At 35.6% G+C, this 17,187-nt stretch overlaps 3 protein-coding genes across 7 annotated transcripts; all 3 read right to left on the reverse strand.

Moving 5' to 3' along the window:
• Positions 1–344: 344 nt before the first annotated feature.
• LOC130741209 (probable membrane-associated kinase regulator 2) lies at positions 345–2,233 on the reverse strand. Of its 2 annotated transcripts, none has more exons than XM_057594033.1 (2): positions 902–2,228; positions 345–820 (listed from the first exon to the last, which is right to left on the reverse strand). In XM_057594033.1, the coding sequence occupies exons 1-2, from the start codon at positions 1,950–1,952 to the stop codon at positions 693–695; spliced, it is 1,179 nt and encodes a 392-aa protein (XP_057450016.1). In that variant the 5' UTR covers positions 1,953–2,228; the 3' UTR covers positions 345–692. The 2 variants fall into 2 exon arrangements, with proteins under 2 accessions (XP_057450016.1, XP_057450017.1); XM_057594034.1 differs by having other exon boundaries at positions 643–849; positions 902–2,233.
• A 2,251-nt stretch (positions 2,234–4,484) lies between these two features.
• On the reverse strand, positions 4,485–11,111 carry LOC130741210 (uncharacterized). 4 transcript variants are annotated; one of them, XM_057594038.1, is made up of 16 exons: positions 9,876–11,111; positions 9,306–9,427; positions 9,131–9,219; positions 9,008–9,043; positions 8,792–8,885; positions 8,389–8,431; positions 8,206–8,306; positions 7,780–7,844; positions 7,174–7,670; positions 7,015–7,102; positions 6,772–6,903; positions 5,933–6,501; positions 5,582–5,720; positions 5,387–5,455; positions 5,127–5,306; positions 4,485–4,935 (listed from the first exon to the last, which is right to left on the reverse strand). In XM_057594038.1, exons 1-16 carry the CDS (start codon positions 10,091–10,093, stop codon positions 4,822–4,824), a joined length of 2,556 nt encoding a protein of 851 aa, XP_057450021.1. In that variant the 5' UTR covers positions 10,094–11,111; the 3' UTR covers positions 4,485–4,821. The 4 variants fall into 4 exon arrangements, with proteins under 4 accessions (XP_057450021.1, XP_057450018.1, XP_057450022.1 ...); XM_057594035.1 differs by having other exon boundaries at positions 8,389–8,437; XM_057594039.1 differs by having other exon boundaries at positions 5,127–5,303; positions 9,876–10,772.
• Positions 11,112–11,240: 129 nt separating this feature from the next.
• LOC130741211 (calcium-dependent protein kinase 1-like) lies at positions 11,241–15,370 on the reverse strand. Its single transcript, XM_057594040.1, has 8 exons — positions 14,548–15,370; positions 14,319–14,462; positions 13,908–14,060; positions 13,343–13,455; positions 12,948–13,115; positions 12,045–12,172; positions 11,700–11,799; positions 11,241–11,614 (listed from the first exon to the last, which is right to left on the reverse strand). The coding sequence occupies exons 1-8, from the start codon at positions 15,191–15,193 to the stop codon at positions 11,531–11,533; spliced, it is 1,536 nt and encodes a 511-aa protein (XP_057450023.1). The 5' UTR covers positions 15,194–15,370; the 3' UTR covers positions 11,241–11,530.
• Between the last annotated feature and the right edge of the window lie 1,817 nt (positions 15,371–17,187).

Raw genomic sequence — 17,187 nt, forward strand, 5'->3', positions numbered from 1 at the left:
TTCACTGCTCATGTCCCTTTCTTTCCCACTTCTCTTCCCCTCCTCTCGAGTAACTATCATGTTAATAAAATTTTCAAACATAATGATCATATGAATTTTAAGTGGAATATAATTAACTTTCATGTGCTTTTTATCCCCCGAACAAAATGACTAAAATACCCACAGTCAATAGCTGTAAGACTAAATTATCGCCACACAATCACGATTTGACAAAAAAATCATTTCCTTCTTTCAAATACAAACCAATTCTTTGAGAACCAGCTTACCAAATAAAACCCAATTAGGAACATTAGATTGGTAAGCCAGATTTTAAAACATAGATTACTTACAACAATAGTACAAAATTAATGAATGTAATGCTTCCTTCCATAGCAATATTCCTTTCTACTCAGTATTATGGATTACTGGATTAGAATGCAGCTTACTAGCTACTCCTACATAGATATACACAAAATTACACAGAAAATATCTGCTTTTTCTTTCTCTTTATCGGAGAGAAGAGCTTTTACAGTTAACAGTACTATGAAAAAGAGGCATTGATCATCCTAATGAGCAAGGTCGCAAGTAGCTTCCTTCTTTCATCTCAAACTCTACCTTCTCTTACATTTTTTACCCTTCTAGTACTACTACTACAGATCCTGCTAGTTTTCAAATACTAACATTTACCCTTTTCACACAAACTACCCCTCAACTCATTTTTCTTCATTCTTCAAAGGCAATCTCTTGTCTTTGCCTTCAGTAGTAGACTTCCTTGATAATTCACTGGATACATCATGCAACGGGTCACTCACAGAACGTGGCAACTGAGAAGATTCACAACCTGTTTCAAAACATGAACAAACCAAAACTCTTCAAAAACTAGTAGCATCAACCATGAACAATTTACAAGTGTATTAATTACCTCTGGAGGCATTGAAAGATCTCTTGCAGTGTAAAATGGCCCCTTGAATCGCATCTTGTTGCTGCAACAGCGAGTCATCACGCCGCTTCGAAGATTCAGCCGCCGCCGCCGGCGGAGAAGCTGCCACCGCCGAAGAGGCCGAACGGCTCTTCCCCAAATGCTTGCACACAACCCGAAGCCTCGCTGGGAGATTCCCCTGTTTTTGACCCTTGCCGACAACAGTTTCCGCAATACGTTCCCCTCCCTCCGCCGCTAGTTTCTCCCCGTACCTACGAGAAACCCGAACGTACAGAGGCTTCACCATTTTCAAATACTTGTGCATCACTACCTCCTTGGAGAAACGCTTCTCCTCTGAAACCGAAGGTGGTGATGACTCCTCTGTTTCGTTCTGTGGTTGCGGTTTGTTGACTCTGGAGCTGTGGTCTCTGGTGAACAGAGACACGATTGGAACTTCCTCCACTTTGAATTTCACCCTCTGCTGATGCTGGTGGTGGTGGTTCTTCTTGGTTGGTTCCGGGTTCGGAGCAGAGGAATCAGGTTTTGGTTTCTTGAGACCCGACATGAAGACGCGAAGTTTGGTGGCGGATTTCAACAATGAAGCGGTGAACTGAGGTTTGTTAGCGGTGGATTCGGTGGAAGAAGAAGGGTCCACCTCTACTATCTTCCCCTTGAAGAACAAATCGTCAGAAGGAGAAACCGAAGCGGCACGGTCGTTGCTTGAAGGTGACAGCGTGAACTTGAACTCTCCCTCTCCCTCACCTTCATCACATTCTTCTTCTTCTTCTGGGTGGGTGTGATTTGGGTTTTGTTGACCGTCTTCTGATTCATCGGGAACAGTGAACTCTAAGTCGAAGAAAGGACCGTCATCGCCGCCGTCGTCGTCATCGTCGCTGGTGCTGCTGCTGTCGGTTGTGTTATCAGTTTGAGCTACGGCGGCGGCGGTGGTGGAAATAGTGGTGGTGGTGTCAGAGGAAGAGGATGGTGTGAGAAGTAATCCAGGCCCAGCACCACCACCACCTCGCCAGTATTTGAGCAAACTAAAAGCTTCCATAGTTGGGAGAGCCAGTATAACCAAAGTGAGTGTGAGTGTGGTTTGATTTGCCTTTTTAGATGTGGAGAGTGAGTGAGAAAAGGAGTTGATATTTTTGGGAGAAAAAGGGAAGAGAAGGAAAGTGTTAATGGAGGATGCAATTGCAAAATAGAGAGGAATGGTGGGTGTGAGTGGCAGAGGAAAACAGAGACTGTGGTTTTCTCTTGTTTGCTTTATTTAATAAAATTTTGTCAGTATTGTGCAGAGTTGCAGGGAAGTCATGTGATAGGAGTCAGTAAAATAAATAGAGTGAGAGAGGGCAATTTTGATTTAATATCTATCTCAATTCTCATAGCAGAAAGAGAAAGCTCGCTTTTATTGTTTCTGATTCAAGCTCAGACATCACATTGGAGATTTGAGATGTATTCATAACAATTTGTAAAATGATATGGAAACACATAAATAATAATAATGCTGAATACCAAATATTCTTAATTTTCTCTTAACTATAATTTAAGTGGTAAGAGGTATGACATAAGAGTTTGGTGGGTGAAGAATTCAAAGTTCGAACGCTGAGGATGATCAAATTTAAAAATTAACATTTGCCTATAAAATAAAGTAAACCATATATTCATAATTTGTAACATTTTGAAATTGTCATAAATTATATGAGTAGACATTAAGTATTGGGTATTTGACAATATTTATTACTTCCTCCGTTCCTAAATAACTGATACTATTTCGGTTCTTTTGTTGTTCCTATATAACTAATACTTTTAAAGTTTCAAGAGAGCATTAATTATACTTTACCAAGTGTACCATTCATTTATTGGCGGTAGACAAATTGAAAAGTTAGAATTAATAAGAGAGATAAAGGGTGTAATTGGAAGTTAGATAATAATTTTAGTAAAACAAGAATATTAATTGTTATTTCTTAATACTTGTGCAACAACCTTAAAATACCAGTTATATAGGAACGGAGGGAGTAATTGATATGTTCATTATTTAATATGTATTTTAATTTATTTTTTTACAGATGTTGTTTGATATGTTTATCAATCTCACTCATTGTTTAATATGTATTTTAATTTATTTTTTACAGATGTTGTTGTCACTTGGTCAAGAAATTGTTACATATCTATCTAAACATATGTTTTCTCAACATTTAAACTTGTATTCTCAATATTATGAAATTTATTTACTTACTCCTAAACCAACTTCTTAATTTGATTTAACAACTATTTCATGTACGCCTCTTTGAGTGCAGATCACTAGCTAGTAGCTACAATTACAAATAAGGTGAAAAAACAATTTGGAAATTACCGTAAGGTGATAAATTATTTCTAAAAGGGTATTTATTTGGTCAAAAAGCCCCAAAACTCATCCAAAAATACTTTTCCATATTTCACGACTTAAAATATTGAAAAAAGAAATACTACAAGGGAAAAGTAGCCGCCAGAACAACATGATACTCCCTCCGTTCCCTATTATAAGTCACATTTTTTGAAAAAATCTTGTTACAAAATATAAGTCACTTTCTAATATCTAGGAAGTATTAAATAATTTTTTCCAAGTTTACCCTCATATTTAATATGAAAGAGATGATAAACTTTAGAAGTATTAACTTGGAGAGAGAAAATCATAGGAAAGTAAATAAGGGTAATCTAGAAAAGTAAATCATTTTTTTTACAAATTTATTACTAGTAACTACTTTTCTTAATCTAAGAGGTTTAGTTATTTGTGACTTATATATAGGAACGAAGGGAGTAGTTATTAAGCTTTGCTTTGACATTCAATTCCATTTCAACGCAAACCATTGCAATCCCAACCGTTAACGTTTTCAGCACAACATGAAAGACTCCAATTTCAACAAATGATGCCCCACTTGAAGAAAATGATTGATAATGGATATACATTTCGTTTTCTAATCTTAATAACACTTCATGGAAATGATGTGATTGATGGGGTCACCCAAGGAGTTCTCATGTGGATTTCACTACCGTTTGATTCCTGGACCATGTTTTCACAAAATCTTACCTAAAAGTTAAGACAATTAATTTTTTTATCATCATATAAAATTATTAATATAAATATATTAACTAAAAATAACCTAGTAAAATACACTCAGATGTTTTCAAAATATTTCAGACTCAGAACCTGTTAAGTTTTGGGACCTATGTTCATAATTAAAATAAGCCGGTTAAAGTATGAACAATACAAATGTAACTCATCCTTTTTATAATAATCAAATTCGCATACCAATTACTTTGATGCTCAACTCATAAGAAAACGATGAACATACTTCTTTTTAGGTCCACTAATTAAGCTTCCTTTTGGGATATAAAGTTCATTGACTCATACTACTTTCTCTCATTTCCTGCTTCGTATGGGAATCTTTGTTATAAAAGTTTCTGTCTTTCCTTCATGGATCATGTATTATACTCCACTAATCAAGACTTTTTTATAAGCACTACATCACAGTACTATATTGAATATTCCCAATAAATCTAAATTAGGCCGAAACACCTGCTCAGTGTTGTGAAACAATGGAAATGATGGCCAACAAACAGTTTTGTTAGATATTTTTCCATACACATTAACGGGTTGCAAATGTTTGTCGCCGCCACTAATGTGAAGTATGTCAGAAGGGTGTCGGATAAAAATTGTATATCCACGTATCAGTGCTCATTGTACTGATACGTGTAGAAAATGGGTGTTGTGTGAGAGGGTTAGAGAAAACTCTTAGTTAAGCTATGCTATTAGTTACAACAATGCTCATATCCTATGGTAAAAAAATAAAACCAAACATTGCTAAAAGATACAATTGAAACTTATACACGTATGTATAATCAGTGACAAACTCCTAATTGCTTTCTTACTTTGGTAATTTTCAAAGGAAGTAAGATAACTGCTCTTTCTTCCTTGAACCACCTTCCCCATACAAATCATTCCACTGTTTCAATTCACTCATTCCAGCCCCCTCAGATGCGAAGCTTGCGGAGACCTGGGTTCCAAGAAGGTGATCAAATGAAGTAATATAAATACACATATATTAGAGACAAAACAAACCAAGAACCAATATTTTCATGTCTGCTGATTAAATTAAATTAAAGCAAAGGAAGTAGGCATAAACGATTAAGTTAGAGAATGAGGGTATCATAAGAAGTTTCTTGGCTAATTATACAACAGTCTTACCTGACTCCTTGCCTCTCTGAAGTCATGAATATTCAAAGGCCTTAGGGTAATAACTCTTTCCTGTTCGACTTCCTCTTCTGCGTCCTCAGCATCGTTGCCATTTCTTGTTGCATATTGCTTTCCTTGCTCATCATGGACATTGTTATATTGTCCTTCAACATCTTCCTGCTTTTTCCCCTGCTAAGAAAAATGGAAAAGTCAACATCATAATCATATAATCTGGGGATTGTAATAAATCTTGAAAGAAGTAGTAAACTTACCAAACTCTTTAGTCTTTCTTGTTGTATCAACTCTCTAATAGGCCTATAAGCAGCAGTTGTGCACAAGTTCTGCAATTAACAATTAATGACCATGAAAAAAGTTAGTCATCAAAAGTTCAAAATAATGAAAACATTTGCAGGTTGTAACAAGACAGTTACATCCATGGTAAAATGATAATAAAGAATTGTAGAAACCTTTAGATCACTTCCGGTATATCCTTCTGTCATAGTTGCGAGTTCCTGAAAATCAAGTTTCTCGTCCACCTTTTCTTTAGCCACAAGAGTCTTCAATATCTTTTCCCTGTTCTCCACAGATGGTAGTCCTACCATAATTCTGTGATCAATGATGAGCATTGTAGTAAGTACATTTCAGGGTATTCAGATTGTTACACACGCATAGCATTTATGTCACATATTGTTATCTTATCTTTCCCTTCCTATAACTTGAATTTACAACCAAGAAGTATAAACGTATAGAAGATAAATGAAGGAAGTAGAAAGATTGTAGCAACAAGAAGAAAGAGTAAATCAAGAACTATTAGTTACCTCCTTTCAAATCGTCTGATAATTGCCTCATCCAGGTCAAATGGCCTATTGGTTGCAGCAAGAACAAGGATTTGCTCCCCTGGTTTTGTCATAAGCCCATCCCAAAGTGTCATAAACTCATTCTTTATTTTACGCATGGCTTCATGCTCCCCTACTCTTGTTCGCTGCCCAAGCATACTGTCAACCTCATCAACAAATATAATAGTTGGGGAGACTTTGGCTGCCAGTGTGAATAGAGCACGAACGTTCTTCTCATCTTCACCGAACCATTTAGAGGTGATGGTGGACATGGATACATTGATGAAACTCGCTCCAGCCTCGTTTGCAATGGCCTTTGCTAGCATTGTCTTTCCGGTGCCAGGAGGCCCAAATAGTAATATTCCTCTACAAGGCTTTAGAAGGCCGCCACTGAAAAGGTCTGGCCTTCGGAGAGGAAGCATTACTAGTTCTTGTAGCGATTCTTTGGTCTCATCTAAGGCACCAATATCGGAGAATGTTACACCGATCTCGTTTGCTGGTATTACGTCAGGCCTTATTCGCTTCTCAAACTCATTATCAGGAGGAACTTCCTACAAGTGAATGTTTGATATTAAATAAATTTACAGAAAACCAAAAGGGAAATTCATCATAACATAGTAAAAGAAAACACTTATGAGATATATAGCTAACCACCAAAACCATCTACCACACCATTCACATTTGAGATGGGGACCTAGAGTTAATAGATATATTATATATAGAAGTTGTTGTGTTGATGAGAGACTTGCGAGCATGATCTCAATGCTGTTAAAATCAAATCATTATGAATATTAAAATTAAAAACAAAGGAGGATGCTTACAGCTTTGGGTGCAGGAACTGAATTTTCACCTTCAGTTTTTTCGACTAAAGTTGGTCTTTCTGCTTCAGCCTTTATATCAGGAGCAGGATTTTCAGATTTTGCTTCTGGATTCACAACAGCCCCTTCCTCTCTCTGCTTTATACAACATAATTCAAAAAGAGAGAGAAAGGACATACATGTCATATGAGTACCTGGTAGATATGATTAACAACTTAGTGTGCGATCATAACAGGCAATACTAACCTCCGATGTTATTGTTTGAGCTTCTAATTTTAATGTATCTCCTCCCCTGAATTTTCCCTCGTGGAATATACCGAATGCATGGGACAAACTGTTTCAAAAAAAAAAAATGTAAGTATATCAAATGTAGATAGTTCACGCAGTTAAAGTTGCCAGTCTCACCTACTGCATGGAATAACGAGTTTCCCATTTCTGTACTCAGGATCTTTGTTATTCATTAAATGATAAGAAACTGCTGACATGACAATCTCGTCTATATAGTCACTGAGAATCATTGTGTCTGCTACACAGATGGAATTCAGGTCATCACAATCAAGATCATTGGCTGCGAGCACTTCCATGATATGGTTTTTGTTATCCTGAGTCTGTATCCTCTTAACCTCCTCTTCAAATTGAGATTTCCAGCTGACAGGGTTAGATTCATCTTCTTGTGGCATGATTTCAATGTTGTAGGGGAAGAGGGAAGTAAGCCTCTCATCCACTTTTAGGCAATCATCACTAGAATTCAGAACTTGTGAACCAAGAATTAAAATTGGTCCAGATAATTTCTTCAACAGTTGCTGGAATAGTTTATACATCCTTTGCGATCTATGTAACAACTTATCAACATCCCGTAGATATAGCACAACGGGAAAGGTTTTTGACACATAAACTAAAACCTGCAAGTGAAATTTCAATTTATCAAACAAATACCATGTAAAGCCTTCCTAAAAAAATATGTTAATGCGTTCAAGCAAAAATCTCTCATATTACCAAAAGTAACATTACCTTGTAAAGAGTCTGAATGAGAATCTTTTCATCAAAAGACCAGTTGGTAACGTTCTTCAGAGGAGCTAAAGGTAGAGGATGTAAGGGATTAGAAGAGAGAACAAAGACAAAAAACAAGAGCGAAGATATTTGACCTCCACAAACTATATGAATGTGGCTTGACTTTACATTGTATTATTTCTCATACTGAAAGATTAAGAATCCAACCCATTTTCAAAACTATTTCTATAAACATACATTTTGCAACACCACATTACAAATTTGGGTTCTGTTTCTAAGTGTATTCAAGAAAACATAATTTAAAATTATCCTCTTTTCTTCTCAGGTTTATACTCTAAGCATTCACAACAATTCCTAAATCAGGTTCACTATACTGAAAACTATGTCTCCAGCTGATGGAACAAGTAAATCAAGTTAATTAGCAACCTGAATTTGTAGGATTGCTTTGCAAACCAAGGCTACTAATATTTGCAGATGCGGACGAATATCTCCGATGTTTAGGAGGATTACAAGATCCTTCAGGCTCCCTACAAAAAGAAAGGAAAAAACTAAGAAATAATATAAATAAACTAGCAACAAAATATATTCATAAACACCTATTCTCCTTACATTGATCGGAGGTCCACTCCACTGCTTTGCCTGTGGATATTTCCTGGAACTAAAAGCTTTTGGTTAGGTATATAATTTTGATTAGCTGTTAAACAAAGTGTGCATCACTGCCATCACATAGAATTGTTAATGCCCCAACAAAGAGAGAAGTAGCTAGTAGCTATAAAAATTGACTGCTAAAGCTACTTGCACTGCTACCCTATCTAGAGCCTGAAAACTTATGCAGCATGAGTTCATCAAGTACATGTTATAATCATTAATACTTTTCTCCTGATAAAACATAAAAACTTATTATTGAAACCAAAACAAGGTTCAAGAGTCATGTATTAGAAGATTAATAAAGCATTCAGTTATTATGAAGTAAGTTATCCACCTAGGTTGGGAAATGTTCATCATTCTATACCTTTAGGCTCATCTCTTTGTGGAAATATTGAGAAAGACCCGAATAGGTCAGATAGTCGGTCCAAAGTTGACTCTGAAGTAGATCTTTTGAAAGACTGAAACAAAAAACAAAGGGAAAAGAACAGGAGCCTGAACGTTAGGTCAAGAAATAAGGGGGGGTGTTCATCTAAGATGTTTAGAAGTAAAACAAATAAAAGTTAAATTAGGTAAAGCTTACAGATTCATTGTTGGCAAAACCATATCTACTTTGTATCTGTACAGATGACAGACCAACCGTTATTTACAATTTACAATAATTTACAAAAGAAAGTTGAATGACACCATAACTTTTTACACTTACCTTCAATGAGAAGTCAGTTAAATCTAACAGAAGCAACTTCGCCTCAAAGTAGTGAGCTAAAGCCTTGGCAAGAACCTGTTGGTAAGATTCTGTAATAAAAGAAAATTTTATTAGTTAAAGGAGAAACATTAAAGCTTATCAATCTCTCTCTAGGAAATAGCAGGTTTCGACTAACCTGCTGGCCCTGAGAGTAGGATAGTCCGGCTTGCAGGAGCAAGATTCCGGGTATGTCTTGAAACATCTGCATGCTTTAAGTGGACATAGGCAGCACTTGTCAGCAACAACCGTGTTTGCTCACTGTCATGGCATGTGAAACAGGAAGGGTTATAGCAGAAAAGAGATTGAATTGGTATAATGAAGTAGCAGATCTCAGAAATTATGCTTTCATTTAAGTACTTCATAGATGGGGCATGACTTATTATTGAGTAAAATTTTCAATTCCAAAGTACACATGTTAAATATGTTGATTGTTATTCTCAGTTCATGAACAATATCCACATTTAATCACCATATAAGGTTATGTTGTGTTAATCTGTAACATCATCTCAACATGTGTCTGCTACTTATTGTTTGTTAATTGGCAGAAGATGACATAAAATCATCTCAATATTATATATACCATACCAACCATATTGGGAAAAAATCATAAGGAGATTTGCAGTTATGCTAATTACATCAAACTAGGAAATAACAACACTGGAAATTAGGAAAAGGGAATAGAGAAAACTGCATGTTGTGGGAATACCTGAGATAATAAGGGAAATTATCAAAAGTGACATTGCTCTCTCTGCCATCAACAACTAGCCGTAGCATTTCGTGCTCCATTTTCTCGACCGTAATGGCGCTCGAGGAACAATCATTCGCTCCCCATTTGCCAACATTTTGTCCAGAAGCCAACTTAATCCCCACGCCCACTCCCACCCCAACACCCAATGCTGATATCAAAATGCTTTTCTGTTCCATCACTATGATCCACTACTACAACTACTATTATGATCCCTTGTTGTTTATGTTCTGTTTCTGTGATGAACATGAATCAACAAAACAAATGGTTTCAAGGGTTTTTCATTACTCATTTTATTATTCCAGAACTTTAACCGCAAAACTTGATTAATCTCTGATTTGTGAGTTTTTGAAATGAGGAGAAAATAGAAGAAAGAAACAATTGGAGAGTGAAGGAAGAGCATTGAAAATTTGAAAGGTGAAGACAGGTAGTTTTTTTTAGAGTGCGCGAAAATGAAGTTGGTTTGTGTTATTTGTTTGTTTGAGTGCGAAATCAACGGATCTCAATACAAAAGAGAGTGGAGAGGAAATTAATCTCACTTGTAATTTCAATGGTTTCTTTATGGGTTTGACAATTTTGTTCCGTTGACCATGCATGTTTATTTTCTACTTTCCTTTTCAAGCCTTCAAATTCTTCCTTTTGCCTTATTATTCTTCTATCTTTTTCTCTTTTTAGTGTTAACCAAAGTATCTCACAACCAACCAACCATGAGCCTAATCATTCACCCCACTGTCAGAGTGGCAAGAGGCTGACTAATACTCCCTCCGGTCCTTATTATAAGAAACATTTGACTTTTTAGGTTCATTATGTAATTGATGTATCTAGTCTATATTTAGTAAAAGATACATTAATTATTCTATGAACCAAAAAAGTCAATTGTTTCTTGTAATAAGGACCGGAGGGAGTACTTTTTTCTATTTGCATTTGCAAGAGGACCACTTTCTTAAAGGATGACGTGGTGAACCACTAGACCAACTCAATCAACTCAATCAGTTTCATTAATCTATCTTACTTCCTTCAAAATTTGTTCTTTGGTGTTATATAGTCGAATAATTTATATTATATTAAAAAAATCATAAGATAATATACGAATATGAATTTTTACAGGAATTTGTTATTTTTCACTTTTTTTAGTTTACTTTGACAATTCATTTTTTATAAGATAATGCAAAAATGATAAACTATATAATATAAGGCCTAATGCGTCCAAATATTGTTTCTGATATAAGCTACAATATTCCTTAACATTCCTTGACAGAGAAAATGTCTGCCTAAAAACTTTGTACATGAGTACATGGCATTCATCATGTATAATTAATTAACCAGTGGAAGAAAATTGTGCTCAATCTCTACTAGCAAAGTGCATGTTTGGATGTGTATTGGAAATAAGTTAGTTAAGAAGCTAGCTATTGTAGCTTATAAATGAACATGATTTTGGGGTCTAAACGTGGGTTGCAGAGGAGCAATCAAACATGTATTTGTCAAAGAAAGAGTTCTCACTAGATACAACATGTGTCATGTGAAAAAAGAGCAGTGAATGCAAATCACCCGAATTACTAAATCCTGCAGAGCCTGAGCCTCAACCCAGTAAAATAGGCATTTTATGATCAACGTAATTACTTGCGACGTCTGTCCGTAACCAACTCTGGGTTTCCTTTCCTCATCATGGCTACAAACTCTTCGTAGTTGATTCTTCCATCCTGCAAAAAATTTAGAAATTTAACTTGGATATGCAATTAATAAATAAACAAGAAAAAGGAAGTAAAGAAAGAAGAAAGCATGTACATTATCTGTATCAATTTCGGCAATGACCTCCTTTATAGTTTTCTCATCACCCATATTATACTTTTTAAGGGCAGTTTCCAACTCGTCCCTTGTTATGTACCTGTGAAAACAGAAGCAAAAGAAACCAAGATTCAACATCCAAGGCGGTAGTAATGCTGGTATATTAAAATAAAAAATGAAAAAGAAGAGATTAGGACCCTCTCAAGGCGGTAGTAATGCTGGTATATTAAAATAAAAAATGAAAAAGAAGAGATTAGGACCCTCTCATGTGCCTCATGTAATGAGTGAGAACACAAAAGAATAGTAAGACATTCTGATCCAAAAAAATATGAAAAAAGAGATTACCCGCTTTTATCCTTGTCAAAATATTCAAAAGCTTTATATAGGTGGTCCTCTCTTTCCATTCTATTCATATGCATGGTAGCTGTTATAAATTCCATATAATCAATGCCTCCATTTCCATCTACATCAGCCTGAGAATCAGATAATTAGTTTAGATAAAAAACATCACTGAAATCAGGAGAAGCGGTAAACTTGTAAATTGTAATCACAACGTGAAGCAGCATTAAATATACTATCCAAATCCAACTAGGCTATGTTTGTTTTTCAATTCTATTGAATAGAATGTCAGTGGACTCTATGAGCTCCTTTCATGTTATGGCTATGGGATTGTGCAGTTTAGAATTCCGAGGCAACAAATGTAATCTACAACGTAAAAACAAACAGACACTATTTCATGATTGTTCTAATACATATGTGATTATACAAAGATCATGTTCATTACAAGCACAAATCTGGGTACAGAATCATCAAGGAGATGAAATTGCAGAGAATGATCAGTTTGTTCATAACATTGGACATATACAGAGAGCTATGGGAAACAAAACTCATGTGGTTAAGGCACAAAAATACAACTAAGCAACATAATCTGCAAACTAGTATAATTACTCAAAATTCATAGCAATATATAATCAATTACTAGAGCAGAGAAATATTGGGTATAATTGTTTTTGCAGACAATAAAATAAAATTATAGGGCCAAAGGTCATCTAGCATCTGTCTCTCTGAATTAACTAACAAACATGGAAGACTGGTAAGATAAAAATTTCATATACCTACTTATCTGCTCTACATGGTAGAGTCTATTTCCCATCAAACATTATCATCAATTATCACCGAGCAGAGACCAGGCTGTCTGAATGCACCCCTAAGCTAGGGTATAATCAAGCAAAATCACATAAATCTTACCGCTTCCATCAACTGCCTCACTTCAGACTCGGAAATTTTGGTACCCAGTTTGGGGAGACCAGCTTTCAACTCTTCATAAGTGATAATTCCATTGTGATCTGTGTCGATGGATTTGAACATTTCCTTCAAGCCAATGATTTCTTCTTCAGAAAGATTTTCAGCAATAACCTGTAACAAAATAAAAGAATTTTCTTATATGATCCTTTGATCCAGTTCAGTTATGAATTCCTTCAACTTATTTATTAATTTGTCTGTTGCAAGTTGCAACTAATATATATACCATTTTCAGTCATCAAGGCTTTCAATATAATGGTAGTTCTACATATTTACAAAAATACTTGACTATGATGATGAACTTGATCTGCACAGAAAAAATGGCGTATAAGATTATTTACCTTCAGAGCTACTTTCTTCAGCTTGTTCATTGCCCTGAATTGCTTCATTCTGGATAAAACAGCAATATCAAGAGGCTTATCCGGTGCTCCATCTTCTCTCATCCACGGATGACCTGGAGTGTATATTTAACATATTGTTATGACTGGTTGACTCAAATAAGCAAACTGCCAAGATACAGCTCAATGCTCCATCACAGAGAAAAAGGATGAGAAGAGAAAAAGAAAAACCATTCAGGTATATGTTGCATGTATATGTATAATGAATACATTATAATCATCATATTCCTTGAGCAAGCCAATTAACCAGTAAATAGCATACCAAAGCCAGATGAATACAAAATCAAAAAAAAGGTTAACAAATGGAGGAAACATGGCAGTCACTTTCAAAGAAAGAAACTAATCACTAATCACAAAACAAAATCATGAATACTATTTCTCAGATATTATACAAAATAAATAGGTGAAAGTTATCCTCAGAGTCAAGATGATTAAAATAATATACAGAAGTAACTTTTGACAAAAGTAGAACAAATAAATTGGCATTTACAAGAAGAGTTAAACTTACTAAGGGCTTCAACTGCTGATATCCTTTCTTTAGGGTCAGCTCGTAACATCTTCTTGACCAGATCTTTAGCGTTACTAGATACGGAAGGCCAAGGATCCGACACGAAATCAATATGTCCACGAAGAATAGCATCAAAGATACCCTGCTCATTTTCTTCATAAAAAGAACAAGAAAAAAGTATGAGAAAGATTGGAAATGTGTAAATCACTAGTCTGTCATCAAGGTAAGGTACCAACTACCAAATCATGGACAATAAAAGCAAATGTCTATGTTAAAAAGGCTTATACATAGATAAGAACTAAATCGAAGCTCGAAATCATAGCAGAAAGCTCATGTCAGTAAACAAATCCACAACCACATAACATCCTCAAATTCAAGCAGCTATACAATACTATAAGGAAAGAACTTCACCTGCCCAGAAGGGAGGGACACCAGAGATTAGAATGTACAATATAACCCCAGCACTCCAAATATCAGCTTCAGGTCCATAACTTCTACGCAGTACCTCAGGAGCAACATAATAGGCACTTCCAACAAGATCTTTAAACACATCTCCTGCAATCAAAAATCAATGTTCAGTACAAGCATCACTCATTAGTCAATGTTTATGAACTGAAATGGAAGTAACTAACAAACGAACCAGGCTTGAAAAACACTGAGAGACCAAAATCTGTGGCCTTAAGAGGCGAATTCTCATCCTTGCTGAGGAACAAGAAATTCTCAGGCTTCAAATCTCTATGCATCACACCCATGGTATGACAATTGTGAACCACGGTCACGATCTGGCGGCACAAGTTGGCGGCGGCACGCTCGGAGTAATGCCCTTTGGAAATGATCCGGTCAAAGAGCTCCCCTCCGGCGCAGAGCTCCATAATGAGGTTGACGGAGTGACGGTCCTCATAAGCGCCCTTGAGCTCGACGACGTTGAGGTGGCCGGTGAGGTGGTGCATGATCTGAACCTCACGGCGAATGTCGTCCAAGTCGTCGCGGCGAACGAGCTTCCGGGTGGCGATGGATTTGCAGGCGAACACCTCGTTGGTGACTTTGTGGGTGACAAGGTAGGTGATCCCGAACTGGCCGCGGCCAAGCTCGCGGCCGAAGACGTAGGTGGAGCGGACGTCTTCCATGGGACGGCCGAGGACGCGGCCAACGGAGGAGGCGGAGGGTGGTGGCGGTGGTTTGTGCTTCCGATCGGGAGGGGGGACGGAGGTGCCGGCGTAGGAGCCGGAATTTGGTCGGGTTTTGGAAGAGTGGTCGGAGCTCCTCCGGCTGCTGCGGTTGCCCATCTCAAAAGTTAACGGTGGCGAAAGGTGTAACTGAAACTGTTGAAGCTGAAACTGCTTCTTCTTCTTCGTCTTGTTATTGAGGTCGCTGTGTGGATGCGTTTACCAAGACAGGACAAGTTTGAACGTCGTGTCTGCCTGCAAATGGACTTTGTCTTCGATGGCCACTGCAAAAGGGAACACATTGACCAAATTTTTAAATGATTTGGAAATTTAACTTGATTAATAAAATTTGTTTTTAGTATGAATAAATCAAAAAATTAGTTTCATTGGTAAATATTATTTTAATAATATTTCCAAAATATATTATTATAGTTAGTGTTGGTAGAATATGGATCATTAGTGAGTTTAATGATATTATTTTAAACTGTTAAGCGTCGTAGTAGTGTTTAGTTCACTTCATTCCTTAGTCATAAAGTTGAAATTTTGAATTTGACGACATCTAAAGCTTTATCATTTATTTCTCATTTTTTCCTATTTTTCCCTAGTGGTTTACACCATTTAAATATTTACTGTTCTTTATTCATACCGCAAAGCATCGTACATACACAATACAAGCTCTTTTCTAATCGATTTGAAATATTCAAAAAGTGAAAAGAAAAATAATCACCACCAACAACAACGCTCAAATTACAATGACATAGAATGTGATTTAGAAATACAAGATCAACTTAACAGAACAATTTTAGAAGTATTAGTGTATAGGTTATTAAATTTTTTTGGTTATTAGTTTTTTTAATACCACTTTCAAAATAAAATTAACACCATAAGGATTTGGTCTAAGTTATTGACATACAAAGATTGATTCAAAAGAAAAAACAGGCATACATTTTTTAGTTAACTTTATCATGTGAATATCAAGTGCATGTTTGGGTTTTTAATTGAATGAACGTTGAAGGGCTTTGGAAATAGTAGAAATAAAAAAAAAAATGTAGTAAAAGACATGACATGATGCGATGTGATAAGTAATTAAAAAAAATAGAATATGAAAAGTAATTTGAGAGTTGAGACCAAGATGATAAAGAAAAATAAGGACTTCTAAAATCAACAAAACCCGATAAATTGGCGGATAATGTGCCCTTGAATTTAATAGAAAAAGACTTTACTAGAGGAGACGTTTTAAAGGGAATTAAAGCCGAGGGACCCTTCATGCCTTTGATTATTGAAAGAGAAATATCTCCTGGAAGAATTTCCCTACCCATTCATGCCTATACAGTATATATGATGTCCATATACCTTTCAATATTCCTTAATTTCTGAAAGATATTGTTCCATTATTCTTAATTACAAACTTTACAGTACTATATCTATATGTAATGTCCACTTACATAACAAATTTTTAACTACTCCGCCATTAAGCATGCATGCATTTACATTCTGGCCCTCAACTAGAGCAAAACACATTGACATTGTTGCATTCACACATTCACATCATTGCAATCCTCAATTGCAATTAATTTTCTTCAACGCTATCTAATACATTAATTATGGGTAAATATGGAAAATTTATAAACTTTTTTTAAAAGCAATACATAAATTAATTGCATGTTTTCTTAATATGCACAATTGTATGAATGATGTTTTTTTTAAAAAAAAACTTTGTATGAATGAGGTTTTATAATTAGAAACGTGTATTAATTAAAAAAACTCTAACCTTTCTGCTTAAAAATAATTTTTAGCAATTATAGCCTTACATGAATGATTTTTAAATAACATAACACATTTTTACTAGTGGGGCAGAAACGAGATATAATGGGTTAAATATGTTTTTAATGAAAAAAAAGTAATTTTTTAGTTTTGGTCTCTCAAAATAAGTCTTTAAAGTATGTCTACAAATTTAGGAAATACACTTATTTGAGTCATTGACAAGGACTGAAACTAAAATTCAAGAACTAAAAATACAATTTCAAATATTGAAAATTATGAAAGAAGTAGTCCTTTAAAATATTTTTTTTCTTTAGGTGTATTGGTTATCCCGGGGACTCAAACATGTTATC

The sequence above is a fragment of the Lotus japonicus genome, chromosome 2, assembly GCF_012489685.1.
Source record: "Lotus japonicus ecotype B-129 chromosome 2, LjGifu_v1.2".
Classification (NCBI taxonomy): Eukaryota; Viridiplantae; Streptophyta; class Magnoliopsida; order Fabales; family Fabaceae; genus Lotus; species Lotus japonicus.